This window comes from Ctenocephalides felis, unplaced genomic scaffold (genome assembly GCF_003426905.1).
Source record: "Ctenocephalides felis isolate EL2017-DRISC unplaced genomic scaffold, ASM342690v1 CF-g0.4_SCAFFOLD_01170, whole genome shotgun sequence".
Lineage (NCBI taxonomy): Eukaryota > Metazoa > Arthropoda > Insecta > Siphonaptera > Pulicidae > Ctenocephalides > Ctenocephalides felis.
The window spans coordinates 9397051-9412228 of record NW_020537324.1 but is presented as its reverse complement, the minus strand read 5'-3'; the positions used below and the strand labels follow the sequence as shown (position 1 = coordinate 9412228).

The 15178-nt window shown below is 30.0% G+C and overlaps 1 protein-coding gene across 2 annotated transcripts in view; it reads left to right on the top strand.

Annotated features, from left to right (window-relative positions):
• The window catches only part of LOC113368157, a 501979-nt gene that overhangs the window by 107222 nt on the left and 379579 nt on the right, over positions 1–15178 (top strand). Inside the window, exons 1-2 of one of the 2 annotated variants that reach the window (XM_026609726.1) lie at positions 12204–12276; positions 12343–12492. In XM_026609726.1, coding sequence (XP_026465511.1) covers positions 12432–12492 — 61 coding nt within the window. In that variant the 5' untranslated portion in view covers positions 12204–12276; positions 12343–12431. Of the gene's footprint in view, positions 1–12203; positions 12277–12342; positions 12493–15178 lie in introns of those variants that run through there. The other variant, XM_026609725.1, reaches the window with a different exon arrangement.

The following is a 15178-nucleotide window of genomic DNA, read 5'->3' as shown; positions in this document are numbered from 1 at the left end:
CCGTTCGCGAGATATACTCCAAAAACTGTTTCAAATTTTCATGTTTGAAACAGTTAAATGCCCATATCTCGGAAAATATTCAAAATAGGGTCATGATGTGTATGAATGAAATATGCGCATTTAAAATATGTATCTGCAGGTGCAAAAATTTTATGATACCTCTAACCGTTCCCGAGATATTCGCTAAAAACCATTCGCTCCTTTTCACATATTAAAAATGCGTTTTTCTCGAAAACTATTTGAAGTGCGATCGAAATTTTTTAATGGCATTTTCCTTATGTTATAAGGTATCAACGTTGTGAAAATCATCAAAATCGGAAACAAAAATTTTCATCCAAAATCGGAATCCAAAACGTGATGCTAGCATCATGCTATAAATTCAGTTTTTCCTTTTATTATTCGGCAACCGTTGAGAATATTAAAATGCAGTTTTTTTCACGTTATTCGAGCCCACAAGACAATTCGAACGACGTCTAATTGAAGCTTCTACGTGCCCGGGAAGTGTGTGAAAAATTAAAAAAACTAACAAATTTTTCGTCCATTTTTTGGGCATTTTTTACTCGTGAAATCTTTAAGCGCCTATAACTTTTGAACGAATCATCATAGGACATTGGTGTTCCCAGATGAAATATTCTAAATCAAAAGATCTTTGACCCAGTATAACAATTTTTAAAATACCTCTTACCGTTCGCGAGATATACTCCAAAAACTGTTTCAAATTTTCATGTTTGAAACAGTTAAATGCCCATATCTCGGAAAATATTCAAATAGGGTCATATGATGTGTATGAATGAAATATGCGCATTTAAAATATGTATCTGCAGGTGCAAAAATTTTTATGATACCTCTAACCGTTCCCGAGATATTCGCTAAAAACCATTCGCTCCTTTTCACATATTAAAAATGCGTTTTTCTCGAAAACTATTTGAAGTGCGATCGAAATTTTTTAATGGCATTTTCCTTATGTTATAAGGTATCAACGTTGTGAAAATCATCAAAATCGGAAACAAAAAATTTTCATCCAAAATCGGAATCCAAAACGTGATGCTAGCATCATGCTATAAATTCAGTTTTTCCTTATTTATTCGGCAACCGTTGAGAATATTAAATGCAGTTTTTTTCACGTTATTCGAGCCCACAAGACAATTCGAACGACGTCTAATTGAAGCTTCTACGTGCCCGGGAAGTGTGTGAAAAATTAAAAAACTAACAAATTTTTCGTCCATTTTTTGGGCATTTTTTACTCGTGAAATCTTTAAGCGCCTATAACTTTTGAACGAATCATCATAGGACATTGGTGTTCCCAGATGAAATATTCTAAATCAAAAGATCTTTGACCCAGTATAACAATTTTTAAAATACCTCTTACCGTTCGCGAGATATACTCCAAAAACTGTTTCAAATTTTCATGTTTGAAACAGTTAAATGCCCATATCTCGGAAAATATTCAAAATAGGGTCATGATGTGTATGAATGAAATATGCGCATTTAAAATATGTATCTGCAGGTGCAAAAATTTTTATGATACCTCTAACCGTTCCCGAGATATTCGCTAAAAACCATTCGCTCCTTTTCACATATTAAAAATGCGTTTTTCTCGAAAACTATTTGAAGTGCGATCGAAATTTTTTAATGGCATTTTCCTTATGTTATAAGGTATCAACGTTGTGAAAATCATCAAAATCGGAAACAAAAAATTTTCATCCAAAATCGGAATCCAAAACGTGATGCTAGCATCATGCTATAAATTCAGTTTTTCCTTATTTATTCGGCAACCGTTGAGAATATTAAAATGCAGTTTTTTTCACGTTATTCGAGCCCACAAGACAATTCGACGACGACGTCTAATTGAAGCTTCTACGTGCCCGGGAAGTGTGTGAAAATTAAAAAACTAACAATTTTTTCGTCCATTTTTTGGGCATTTTTTACTCGTGAAATCTTTAAGCGCCTATAACTTTTGAACGAATCATCATAGGACATTGGTGTTCCCAGATGAAATATTCTAAATCAAAAGATCTTTGACCCAGTATAACAATTTTTAAAATACCTCTTACCGTTCGCGAGATATACTCCAAAAACTGTTTCAAATTTTCATGTTTGAAACAGTTAAATGCCCATATCTCGGAAAATATTCAAAATAGAGTCATGATGTGTATGAATGAAATATGCGCATTTAAAATATGTATCTGCAGGTGCAAAATTTTTATGATACCTCTAACCGTTCCCGAGATATTCGCTAAAAACCATTCGCTCCTTTTCACATATTAAAAATGCGTTTTTCTCGAAAACTATTTGAAGTGCGATCGAAATTTTTTAATGGCATTTTCCTTATGTTATAAGGTATCAACGTTGTGAAATCATCAAAATCGGAAACAAAAAATTTTCATCCAAAATCGGAATCCAAAACGTGATGCTAGCATCATGCTATAAATTCAGTTTTTCCTTATTTATTCGGCAACCGTTGAGAATATTAAAATGCAGTTTTTTTCACGTTATTCGAGCCCACAAGACAATTCGAACGACGTCTAATTGAAGCTTCTACGTGCCCGGGAAGTGTGTGAAAAATTAAAAAAACTAACAAATTTTTCGTCCATTTTTTGGGCATTTTTTACTCGTGAAATCTTTAAGCGCCTATAACTTTTGAACGAATCATCATAGGACATTGGTGTTCCCAGATGAAATATTCTAAATCAAAAGATCTTTGACCCAGTATAACAATTTTTAAAATACCTCTTACCGTTCGCGAGATATACTCCAAAACTGTTTCAAATTTTCATGTTTGAAACAGTTAAATGCCCATATCTCGGAAAATATTCAAAATAGGGTCATGATGTGTATGAATGAAATATGCGCATTTAAAATATGTATCTGCAGGTGCAAAATTTTTATGATACCTCTAACCGTTCCCGAGATATTCGCTAAAAACCATTCGCTCCTTTTCACATATTAAAATGCGTTTTTCTCGAAAACTATTTGAAGTGCGATCGAAATTTTTTAATGGCATTTTCCTTATGTTATAAGGTATCAACGTTGTGAAAATCATCAAAATCGGAAACAAAAAATTTTCATCCAAAATCGGAATCCAAAACGTGATGCTAGCATCATGCTATAAATTCAGTTTTTCCTTATTTATTCGGCAACCGTTGAGAATATTAAAATGCAGTTTTTTTCACGTTATTCGAGCCCACAAGACAATTCGAACGACGTCTAATTGAAGCTTCTACGTGCCCGGGAAGTGTGTGAAAAATTAAAAAAACTAACAAATTTTTCGTCCATTTTTTGGGCATTTTTTACTCGTGAAATCTTTAAGCGCCTATAACTTTTGAACGAATCATCATAGGACATTGGTGTTCCCAGATGAAATATTCTAAATCAAAAGATCTTTGACCCAGTATAACAATTTTTAAAATACCTCTTACCGTTCGCGAGATATACTCCAAAAACTGTTTCAAATTTTCATGTTTGAAACAGTTAAATGCCCATATCTCGGAAAATATTCAAAATAGGGTCATGATGTGTATGAATGAAATATGCGCATTTAAAATATGTATCTGCAGGTGCAAAAATTTTTATGATACCTCTAACCGTTCCCGAGATATTCGCTAAAAACCATTCGCTCCTTTTCACATATTAAAATGCGTTTTTCTCGAAAACTATTTGAAGTGCGATCGAAATTTTTTAATGGCATTTTCCTTATGTTATAAGGTATCAACGTTGTGAAAATCATCAAAATCGGAAACAAAAATTTTCATCCAAAATCGGAATCCAAAACGTGATGCTAGCATCATGCTATAAATTCAGTTTTTCCTTATTTATTCGGCAACCGTTGAGAATATTAAAATGCAGTTTTTTTCACGTTATTCGAGCCCACAAGACAATTCGAACGACGTCTAATTGAAGCTTCTACGTGCCCGGGAAGTGTGTGAAAAATTAAAAAAACTAACAAATTTTTCGTCCATTTTTTGGGCATTTTTTACTCGTGAAATCTTTAAGCGCCTATAACTTTTGAACGAATCATCATAGGACATTGGTGTTCCCAGATGAAATATTCTAAATCAAAAGATCTTTGACCCAGTATAACAATTTTTAAAATACCTCTTACCGTTCGCGAGATATACTCCAAAAACTGTTTCAAATTTTCATGTTTGAAACAGTTAAATGCCCATATCTCGGAAAATATTCAAAATAGGGTCATGATGTGTATGAATGAAATATGCGCATTTAAAATATGTATCTGCAGGTGCAAAAATTTTTATGATACCTCTAACCGTTCCCGAGATATTCGCTAAAAACCATTCGCTCCTTTTCACATATTAAAAATGCGTTTTTCTCGAAAACTATTTGAAGTGCGATCGAAATTTTTTAATGGCATTTTCCTTATGTTATAAGGTATCAACGTTGTGAAAATCATCAAAATCGGAAACAAAAAATTTTCATCCAAAATCGGAATCCAAAACGTGATGCTAGCATCATGCTATAAATTCAGTTTTTCCTTATTTATTCGGCAACCGTTGAGAATATTAAAATGCAGTTTTTTTCACGTTATTCGAGCCCACAAGACAATTCGAACGACGTCTAATTGAAGCTTCTACGTGCCCGGGAAGTGTGTGAAAAATTAAAAAAACTAACAAATTTTTCGTCCATTTTTTGGGCATTTTTTACTCGTGAAATCTTTAAGCGCCTATAACTTTTGAACGAATCATCATAGGACATTGGTGTTCCCAGATGAAATATTCTAAATCAAAAGATCTTTGACCCAGTATAACAATTTTTAAAATACCTCTTACCGTTCGCGAGATATACTCCAAAAACTGTTTCAAATTTTCATGTTTGAAACAGTTAAATGCCCATATCTCGGAAAATATTCAAAATAGGGTCATGATGTGTATGAATGAAATATGCGCATTTAAAATATGTATCTGCAGGTGCAAAAATTTTTATGATACCTCTAACCGTTCCCGAGATATTCGCTAAAAACCATTCGCTCCTTTTCACATATTAAAAATGCGTTTTTCTCGAAAACTATTTGAAGTGCGATCGAAATTTTTTAATGGCATTTTCCTTATGTTATAAGGTATCAACGTTGTGAAAATCATCAAAATCGGAAACAAAAAATTTTCATCCAAAATCGGAATCCAAAACGTGATGCTAGCATCATGCTATAAATTCAGTTTTTCCTTATTTATTCGGCAACCGTTGAGAATATTAAAATGCAGTTTTTTTCACGTTATTCGAGCCCACAAGACAATTCGAACGACGTCTAATTGAAGCTTCTACGTGCCCGGGAAGTGTGTGAAAAATTAAAAAAACTAACAAATTTTTCGTCCATTTTTTGGGCATTTTTTACTCGTGAAATCTTTAAGCGCCTATAACTTTTGAACGAATCATCATAGGACATTGGTGTTCCCAGATGAAATATTCTAAATCAAAAGATCTTTGACCCAGTATAACAATTTTTAAAATACCTCTTACCGTTCGCGAGATATACTCCAAAAACTGTTTCAAATTTTCATGTTTGAAACAGTTAAATGCCCATATCTCGGAAATATTCAAAATAGGGTCATGATGTGTATGAATGAAATATGCGCATTTAAAATATGTATCTGCAGGTGCAAAAATTTTTATGATACCTCTAACCGTTCCCGAGATATTCGCTAAAAACCATTCGCTCCTTTTCACATATTAAAAATGCGTTTTTCTCGAAAACTATTTGAAGTGCGATCGAAATTTTTTAATGGCATTTTCCTTATGTTATAAGGTATCAACGTTGTGAAAATCATCAAAATCGGAAACAAAAAATTTTCATCCAAAATCGGAATCCAAAACGTGATGCTAGCATCATGCTATAAATTCAGTTTTTCCTTATTTATTCGGCAACCGTTGAGAATATTAAAATGCAGTTTTTTTCACGTTATTCTAGCCCACAAGACAATTCGAACGACGTCTAATTGAAGCTTCTACGTGCCCGGGAAGTGTGTGAAAAATTAAAAAAACTAACAAATTTTTCGTCCATTTTTTGGGCATTTTTACTCGTAAAATCTTTAAGCGCCCATAACTTTTGAACGAATCATCATAGGACATTGGTGTTCCCAGATGAATATTCTAAATCAAAAGATCTTTGACCAGTATAACAATTTTTAAAATACCTCTTACCGTTCGCGAGATATACTCCAAAAACTGTTTCAAATTTTCATGTTTGAAACAGTTAAATGCCCATATCTCGGAAAATATTCAAAATAGGGTCATGATGTATATGAATGAAATATGCGCATTTAAAATATGTATCTGCAGGTGCAAAAATTTTTATGATACCTCTAACCGTTCCCGAGATATTCGCTAAAAACCATTCGCTCCTTTTCACATATTAAAAATGCGTTTTCTCGAAAACTATTTGAAGTGCGATCGAAATTTTTTAATGGCATTTTCCTTATGTTATAAGGTATCAACGTTGTGAAAATCATCAAAACGGAAACAAAAATTTTCATCCAAAATCGGAATCCAAAACGTGATGCTAGCATCATGCTATAAATTCAGTTTTTCCTTATTTATTCGGCAACCGTTGAGAATATTAAAATGCAGTTTTTTTCACGTTATTCGAGCCCACAAGACAATTCGAACGACGTCTAATTGAAGCTTCTACGTGCCCGGGAAGTGTGTGAAAAATTAAAAAAACTAACAAATTTTTCGTCCATTTTTTGGGCATTTTTTACTCGTGAAATCTTTAAGCGCCTATAACTTTTGAACGAATCATCATAGGACATTGGTGTTCCCAGATGAAATATTCTAAATCAAAAGATCTTTGACCCAGTATAACAATTTTTAAAATACCTCTTACCGTTCGCGAGATATACTCCAAAAACTGTTTCAAATTTTCATGTTTGAAACAGTTAAATGCCCATATCTCGGAAAATATTCAAAATAGGGTCATGATGTGTATGAATGAAATATGCGCATTTAAAATATGTATCTGCAGGTGCAAAAATTTTTATGATACCTCTAACCGTTCCCGAGATATTCGCTAAAAACCATTCTGGTACATTTATACATACGCATTTGGGACTTCGAAAATATTATTTAGATGTTTTCGAGTATCAGGAGCACACGCGCACTCTCGATAGGATGGCTGTGAGAGCGTTTCTCGTTTGTTTACATTAGTATATATTATAACGTCATTCTCATTTGTTCCTTGCGGATGTCCAGTTTACTTTCATCTTACAAATATATGTTATAGAGAACTATTATTAAAGTAGCAATAAGTATATCAGATCCTAAATTGAAGTAAGTTAGTAATAAGTTTAGAACCAAATTTCACGTTGATATAACAGTTATTAATTAAATCAAAGAAAAGTTCAAAAATTCATTTGATATGTGCATTTTGCAAACAAAAATTGGCTGTAGGTGAATTAAGCCAAAATCGTAACTAAATAATTTCACACCATTTGTCAGAAATTAACTTATATGCTAATATAATATATAATTAGAATTATAATATCAAAATAAATAAGAAAATCTAGCTTTTGTGTGCCTTTATGTTTTTGTAATTTGCACGTTTCCCACAAAACTATTAGTTTAGAAACAATTAGTTTTAGACTTTTATTTATTCCAGATAGAGTTGTATGTATTTTTTTCAATCTTGCACTGGTAGTGTTGAAGCATTGTTCTTTGGCAAGTGGGTTTGGATAGTCTTCGAAACGGCTTTTGTTTGTCTGTATTAACCAATTCGGTACATACTTTGGGGCATTCCAAATAGTTTTTTAGTAATTTATTTGTTAAATATTATCAATGCTGTTTACAATTGATACCTTTTAAACAGACATATAAAATCTGTGATTGCATTGCATTATTCCAAATTTTAATGATTTTTATAATTGGACCACTTTTTGTAGGACTATAAGAATAATTAAGAATATTTTACGGTATTTGTATAGCAGGCCATAAACTCTAGCATCAAACAAAATTTTTAGTGAAAATGCAAAAAAAAAAAAACTAGTGGAGTGAAACTTCCCGTACCGTAACGAAATGTTCGAGGAATACTGAATGTTTTCAAATAGATTATTATAAATATTGTAACTATATTTTCACTTTCAGAGTTTTACAGCTTATTTCAAAGGCGACGCACCTCATTTCGTTTTCATTTGAATTTCACATTCATTTCAAAGGCGCCGAAAAAGAATAAATATTGTTTTTCATTGATATAAAACAGAAAAATTAACAAAAAGCAACGATTTTTTTTATATTTCTTGATTCTTTTTATATAATATAATATGTAATATTTTCATTATAAGCAAGCTCAGCACATGCAAAAGACGGTAAGAAATAGAAAAAAACAAAACTATAAAGATTTACTACTAATAATCGTTAATATATGCGACACCAAAACCTCATTTATCCCATATCATGTAAAATGAATGGTGGTCCAGCCAGACCTTTCCGACCGTTTGAAGGTGAAAAAATATCCGACCGACCAATAATTAAGATAAAAAATTTAAAACACAAGTTATTTTTAGCATAGGTTTGTTTCATTTTTCTTTCAATCAAATTTATTCGATAGAATTAGTTGATTAAATATTTTTCCTTAGTTTTTGTTATATCAAACATGAAAGCTCCAAAATGCAGTGCTATTATGCTTTGCTTAATTATTGCGTTGTACATACATCAAAGCAATAAAGCTCCACAATTAGGTATTCGCGGTTTCTCGTAGGACATATATAATTATGCATTTTGGTTCGCAAGAAAATAATTATTCAATTTAAGCCATTTTGTTACTGGTATACGACGTTTGTGTTTTTGTAATTTATAGACGCAGTGACCATCAAACTTTTTGGTCAAATATAATCTATAGAAAAATTCCTATTAATTACATTTCATATCCTAAATATATAGTTCAAACACCAATATATTAAAATCTAAACAAAATTTAAATTTTACTACTTCTAAAATCTAGGTTTAAAAACCTTGATCTCATTAATAAACTATTTAATTTTTAGATTAATCATAAATGACTATTTTTCACAGAGATTAATCATAAATAATTCAAATCCATTGTGAAAAATTCCAGACGTGTATTCAAATATAAAATAAATACTTATTTTCGTCTATTTAAATGTCGTTAGGATAAATATATCAATCCTAAATTGAGGTGCTAATGTACATAAAACCTTCGATAAGGAATACAAACGATTTTGCCTTCTGCATATATTATTGGAGATTCGTTTACGCGATCCCAACTAAATTATTGAAACGTTACAGCCTGCGAAAATCTGGTGAAAAAGTAGGGATGAGATTTAGGTTCTGATGATCAATTTTTATTTATCTACTGATAGAATTACAAATTCATAACCAGTATACTTTTTTATAAATAAATAATTATCAAGTTTATAAGTTCATTTTTTTAAATAATTATACATCGTCATAAACATTATTTCCCTTCTATTTTATTTAAAGTTCAGGAAATAATTATTAATGAAACATTAAAAAATAAACTTGTTTAATTTTTATTTATTATTAATATAGTTACTGAAGGAAGAAGCCTCCATACCCCGCTATATTGAAAAAATGATGTAAAAAAATTGAATATTTAAAAAAATAGTTAAAATAAAATTGCTTATTTTTTCAACTTTTTGTATATGTATGTTTGTGTGTATGTGCGGATACAAAATTTCAAAGTTTTTCAAAAGTATCAAAAATCTTATATTTATTGTCAATTTTTATAAGGTTGTCAAATATCTCCCTTCCGCCTTTTTGTATTATAAACCAAGAGCAAAAAAGCGGAAGGGAGATATTTAACAACCTAATATATGCATATATTTGTCAATCAAAATATATATTTTTCAAGACAATGTATTGTTCTTTATGTCTTTAAAGATTTTATCTTCAATGAGATATCTCCTTTTAATAACACTTTCATTTAGATCGTATGGTCATTTAAACCTTCGAGTAGGAAATTCCTCACTCAATTTGTTTAAATATATATGGGTGACTTGGTACCAAAAAACTGAATCCTGAATTTTCAAAAAATCAACTTTTTTCAAAACTTTCAAAAATTTCAAAATTTAAAAAAAATTAAAGCACGGTACGGAAAGTTCTAGCAATTTGCCCTAAGGCTTGGCGTATGGCATAAACTAGTTGTTAAATAAATTTTTATTTAGCTATAATATATTCAGTAAATTTTTGATATAACCATTTGTCGAATTGATTTTTATCATCGCAATCTTTGTATTACGATCGATTTCATAGTTTGAAATAAAATACTAAAATATACAAAAAATCGCCAATATTGAGGGACAAATATTGGCGAGACCGATATTGGTATAATCAATATTGGCGAGAACAATATTGGCAGTAATACAGTTTCATCAAAATAAACAAAAATAAAAACAAACAATATTTATTAACTTCCCGTAGGGCAAGTTATAGTAATCGCAAAAAAATCGAAAATGAAATTTTTTATATATCTTTACGTTTCAGGGGTTTTTGAACATTTTGGCATACCTTAGAAAAAATGGTTTTATGTGTGTGTTTGTATGTATGTATGTGTATGGGTATGTGCGTGTATGTGTGTGAGTGTGCGGATACAAATTTTCGTCGACGATTTCGGGAACACGGATGAAGCGATTTGAATAATTCAAAAAACATTCGATTCGTATTGGTGAGGAGACGTGCTGATTAGTTTTTGGCGAAGACAGGTCTAGTCGTTCCGAAAATATGGGGCAAAAAGTGCCAAAAATGGTAACTCAGTTTTTAAGGGAACGGAGTGTCCGATTTAAACAATTCAGAAATTCATTCATTTTACTTGTATTAAAAAGATGAAGAGAACTGGTCAAATTTTCATGAAGGCAGGTCTAGCGGTTTGGGAGATCTAGTAAAGAAAGTAAAAAAAATGCCATTTGGCGGTCAAAAATGATCATTAGACATATGCATATCAAATTATCAGATATTTTATAGAGATTTTAACAATAAGTATAAATTTTGTTTACATTCCTATGGGTGCCGTACCAATGTTTATCCGTTAGAAGGCGACGCGGCGCTTACGCGCTTCGATATTTCTACTCTATGCAGTTAAAGCAGTACAATTGCTTTGAAAAAAGTTCAGAATTTCCAAAATATTTCAAAATAAATTTTTATTCAAAAAGTCTTTTTTTTCAAAAAAAAGTAAACTTTTGACAAAAATTTATAGTTTCTCAAAAATCTAAATTTTTCAGAGTAATTTTTTTTTCAAAAATATTAATATTGTTAAAAAAAAATAATTTTTGGTACGGGAAGTTCCAGCAATTTGCCTTAAGGCTCGATGCCATGCGCCCCACTAGTTTTGAATATTGGTCTGACCAACTTGAATTTCGCCAATACTTATGCTCATTTATTTCAAAGCCATTTATTAAATTGTATTTGTACTTTCGCATGAAATTTGAATTAGCAGCAGTAAAATTATCACATGAAATAATAATGATATATTAAACTGCAACGGCAAAAAACGTGTAAACTCATTCATGTTTCTTTTACGCCGACAAAAATGAAAAGATAATTCTTTCAGCAACCAGCAAGCAGCAGCATTATACCGTTCTGTATCATTTGACGCATCCAGATAATTACACTAAAACACTTTCATGCAAAAAGAACAATTATATATAAGCACTACAAAAATTGCAAAAAAATACAGCACCGACGTCTTAAATAATTAACGACGTCAAAAGTCACTAGAATCAGGACTGGGGCGACTTATTCTTGTCTCTTTCTGTACCACATTGTTCCGTATGTAAGAATCCAGTTAGAATAGTGCGGATATACTATCAACCCCTGCCGCATAAGGGGATTGAGGGAAGTAGTGTTATCCTTGTCCGCCTCGGGGTGTTGATAAGAGAACGATGGCTATCACCCACGCTTGCGTACGCATGCGGGACCTTTCTTTGGCTGCCGAACTGCAGTAGTCGTTCGACGTTCGAACGTGTCGGATCGAGGGGAGTTCTTGCGCCGCTTTCGCAAAAATACTTACGATTTAATAAATAATAATTCAACAATTAAAAGTTTGTTGTATACGGGTAAATTAAAATTAGAAAGTGTTATAATTTTTGTGCGGGTACAAAATTGTATTTAACGTGAACATTGTGAGTTTTAAATATTTTATCATGACTAACAAAGTTAATAATAGACTTTAGTAAACTATATGTTATAATCGTATGCGCATCTTTAATTTTCTTTGGACATAATTCAAAGTTCAAACAAAGTCGTATAGGAACAGTGTCAAACTATTATCAATAAAGTTTAATTTATTAATTTTGTGTATGTAAATCTATTACCAAATCGTGGAGACTAAAGTGTTTTTCAATTACCTTTAATCTGTTACAGATGTTGATAATGGTGTTAGTTCGTCTTGAATTTTTGTGAAGTGCTTGAAGTTTGGTTTTTCAAGGGAGAAGGATTTTATTATAAGGACAATGGTACTGAAAAGGGGAAGAGTTATTGCCGCCGCCGTGGTTGCCTGCGTTGTTTTACAAGGTAAGGCTTTTATTTTAATGTTTTGTATAATAAAATATTTTAATATTTTAATACTTGAAATTTTTTAATATTTTATTATTAAATATTTTTTTAATATTTTATTATTGAATATATTTTAATATTTTATTATCAAATATTTTTTAATATTTTATTATTAAATATTTTTTTAATATTTTATTATTGAATATTTTTAATATCTTATTATCAAATATTTTTTGATATTTTAATATTAAATATTTTTTAATATTTTATTATTAAATATTTTTTAATATTTTATTATTAAATATTTTAATAATAAATATTTTTTATAATTTTAATATTTTAATATTTATTTCTGCGGTATTTTTCAAATATTTATTACTCAAAATAGCAAAATTCTGAAAACGAACAAGAAAGGAGAAAGATTTAGATATTTTTGAGATTCTTTCTTCAAATAATTTAAATATAATAAATTAAATTTAAATTTTTCGTTACATATGCATATATAAATTATAAGATGTGTTTATAATACTTCATATATAATTTTGAAGTTAATTGATATAAAACAGCAAAAATTTTAATATAAAATAGCAGAAAGGGAAGGATTTAGAATTTTTTGAGGTTCTTTCTTTGAATACTTTAATTAATCGTGGGGAAATAAATTTAATTTTGCGTTATATTTTTATATATAACTTATAAGATGTGTATATATAACTTTATAAATAATTCTGAATTTAATTACTATAAAACAGCAAAACTGTTGTGATTTTTTTTCTGAACATTTACACATATTTCATCATGAAACATCAGCAATTTTTTAAAATGTTTAAATCGGATACAAATCCATTAATAAGAAGAATAGTAAGGAGTCCGGGTATAAGGAGAAAATTTGTTTCGAAACATTTTGGGCATTTTTGTATCTTTATTGCTATAAATAAATAAAAAAAAAATTGGCCATTTATTTTCAAAATATTTTTTTTATTAAAATATTTTATTTACTTGAACTAAATTTGTCTCGTTTTGTATATGCGTACATAATTTAAATTTCTTAATATTATAATATATTTACATTTAATATATTACTTCAGCAAAAATTTAATTGAAAAAAATAGCACAACTGTGTCCGAAAATTGAAACAAACATATTTAGAAATGTTATCTATATTTCCAACATCTATTTTTATGCCCATAAGTGGTAAGGGTTATCCACCTCTAAGATTTTTTTCCATTTTTAGACCAATAATATTTTCCCTGAATTTTCACCATGCTAGCAAAATCCTGTATTTCGTAATAGTAATTTTGGTAATCAAACAATTTTTTATGCCGCATTCAGACTGAATATTTTTCACTTATACAAATTCTTAAATTTAACATAAAAATCCCTTTTTTTATTAAGGGTTGTCAACCCATAATACTTTTTCCAACCATTTTCTTTCAATTTTTATTTATGACTATATATTGCAAGGCTAAGAAATGTCTTGGATTAAATTATACCATTATAAAAATTAAGCAATTTGTTGATTTCTCAAAAATTTATTTAGAAATATCTTATGATAAAACAACTTTTGCCGGCCTAGCTAGTACATATGTAACATTTTTCAAAATTCCGATTATTTTGTCAATATGTGAAGTAAAATATTTTTTTAGAAATACCTTATGATAACACAACCTTTGCCGGGCATACTAGTATATATGTAACATTTATCAAAACCATAAAAAATGTTAATTACAACAAAATTCCAATTATTTTTTTAATATTTTTTTACAAATACCTTATAATAACAACATCCTTTGCTTGGCCCGCTAGTATATATGAATTTTTTTTCAAAAATATATAAAATTTTAATTACAACAAGATCCCAATTATTTTTTCAATATGTGGAGTAAAATATTTGTTTTAGAAACACCTTATGATAACACAACCTTTGCCGGGTTAGCTAGTATATATGTAACATTTTTCAAAACCATGTTATACACAACGAAATCCTAATTATTTTTTTCAATATGTCGGGGTAAAATTATATTTTATTAATGCGTCTGCCTCATTTAGCAGGTATTTAACAGTAATTTTCTGGTATCACATTCGGATTAGAATCGTCCATTACCTTTGTATCCAAAAAGCCATAAATGGTATTTGAATAAAAATTCTTATATGTAAATATTGATAAATGTACCTACTACGAATGCTAGAAACGTGCTGATTTGACCTTATAATTACGTATTTACATATTACTTATAGAATAGGCTCAAATGTATCAGCAAATTATACGGCCGCCAAGTAATTTGAAAACTGAGTGTTCGCATGATGTAGTAGTTCTACCTCGGCGGTCAAATAATAGTGGTTATGAGCCGAAATTAGTCGTGATTTCATTTTAATAGCTAACTCGCCATAGAAGGGTCAGTGCCAAACAACAAACAATCATTTTGTAAAATTCAAGTGGGGTGTTCATAACTTATCACTGATGAAAAGTTGGGAATAGTCGTATTAAGCGAAGGTTAAATAAATTTCTGATGAAGACATGATTTGCTAATAATCCTATTTTTTATTTAATATCACTTACTCAAGTTTTTCACATGTATACAGATTTTTTAATTACAGAAATCTAATTAAAGTTTATAATGTAGAAAAAACTAATGCACAAGAAATATTGCATCAAAAATCAATTTAAAGAAACAGCAAACTCCAAAAAACCCTAACATTTATACAA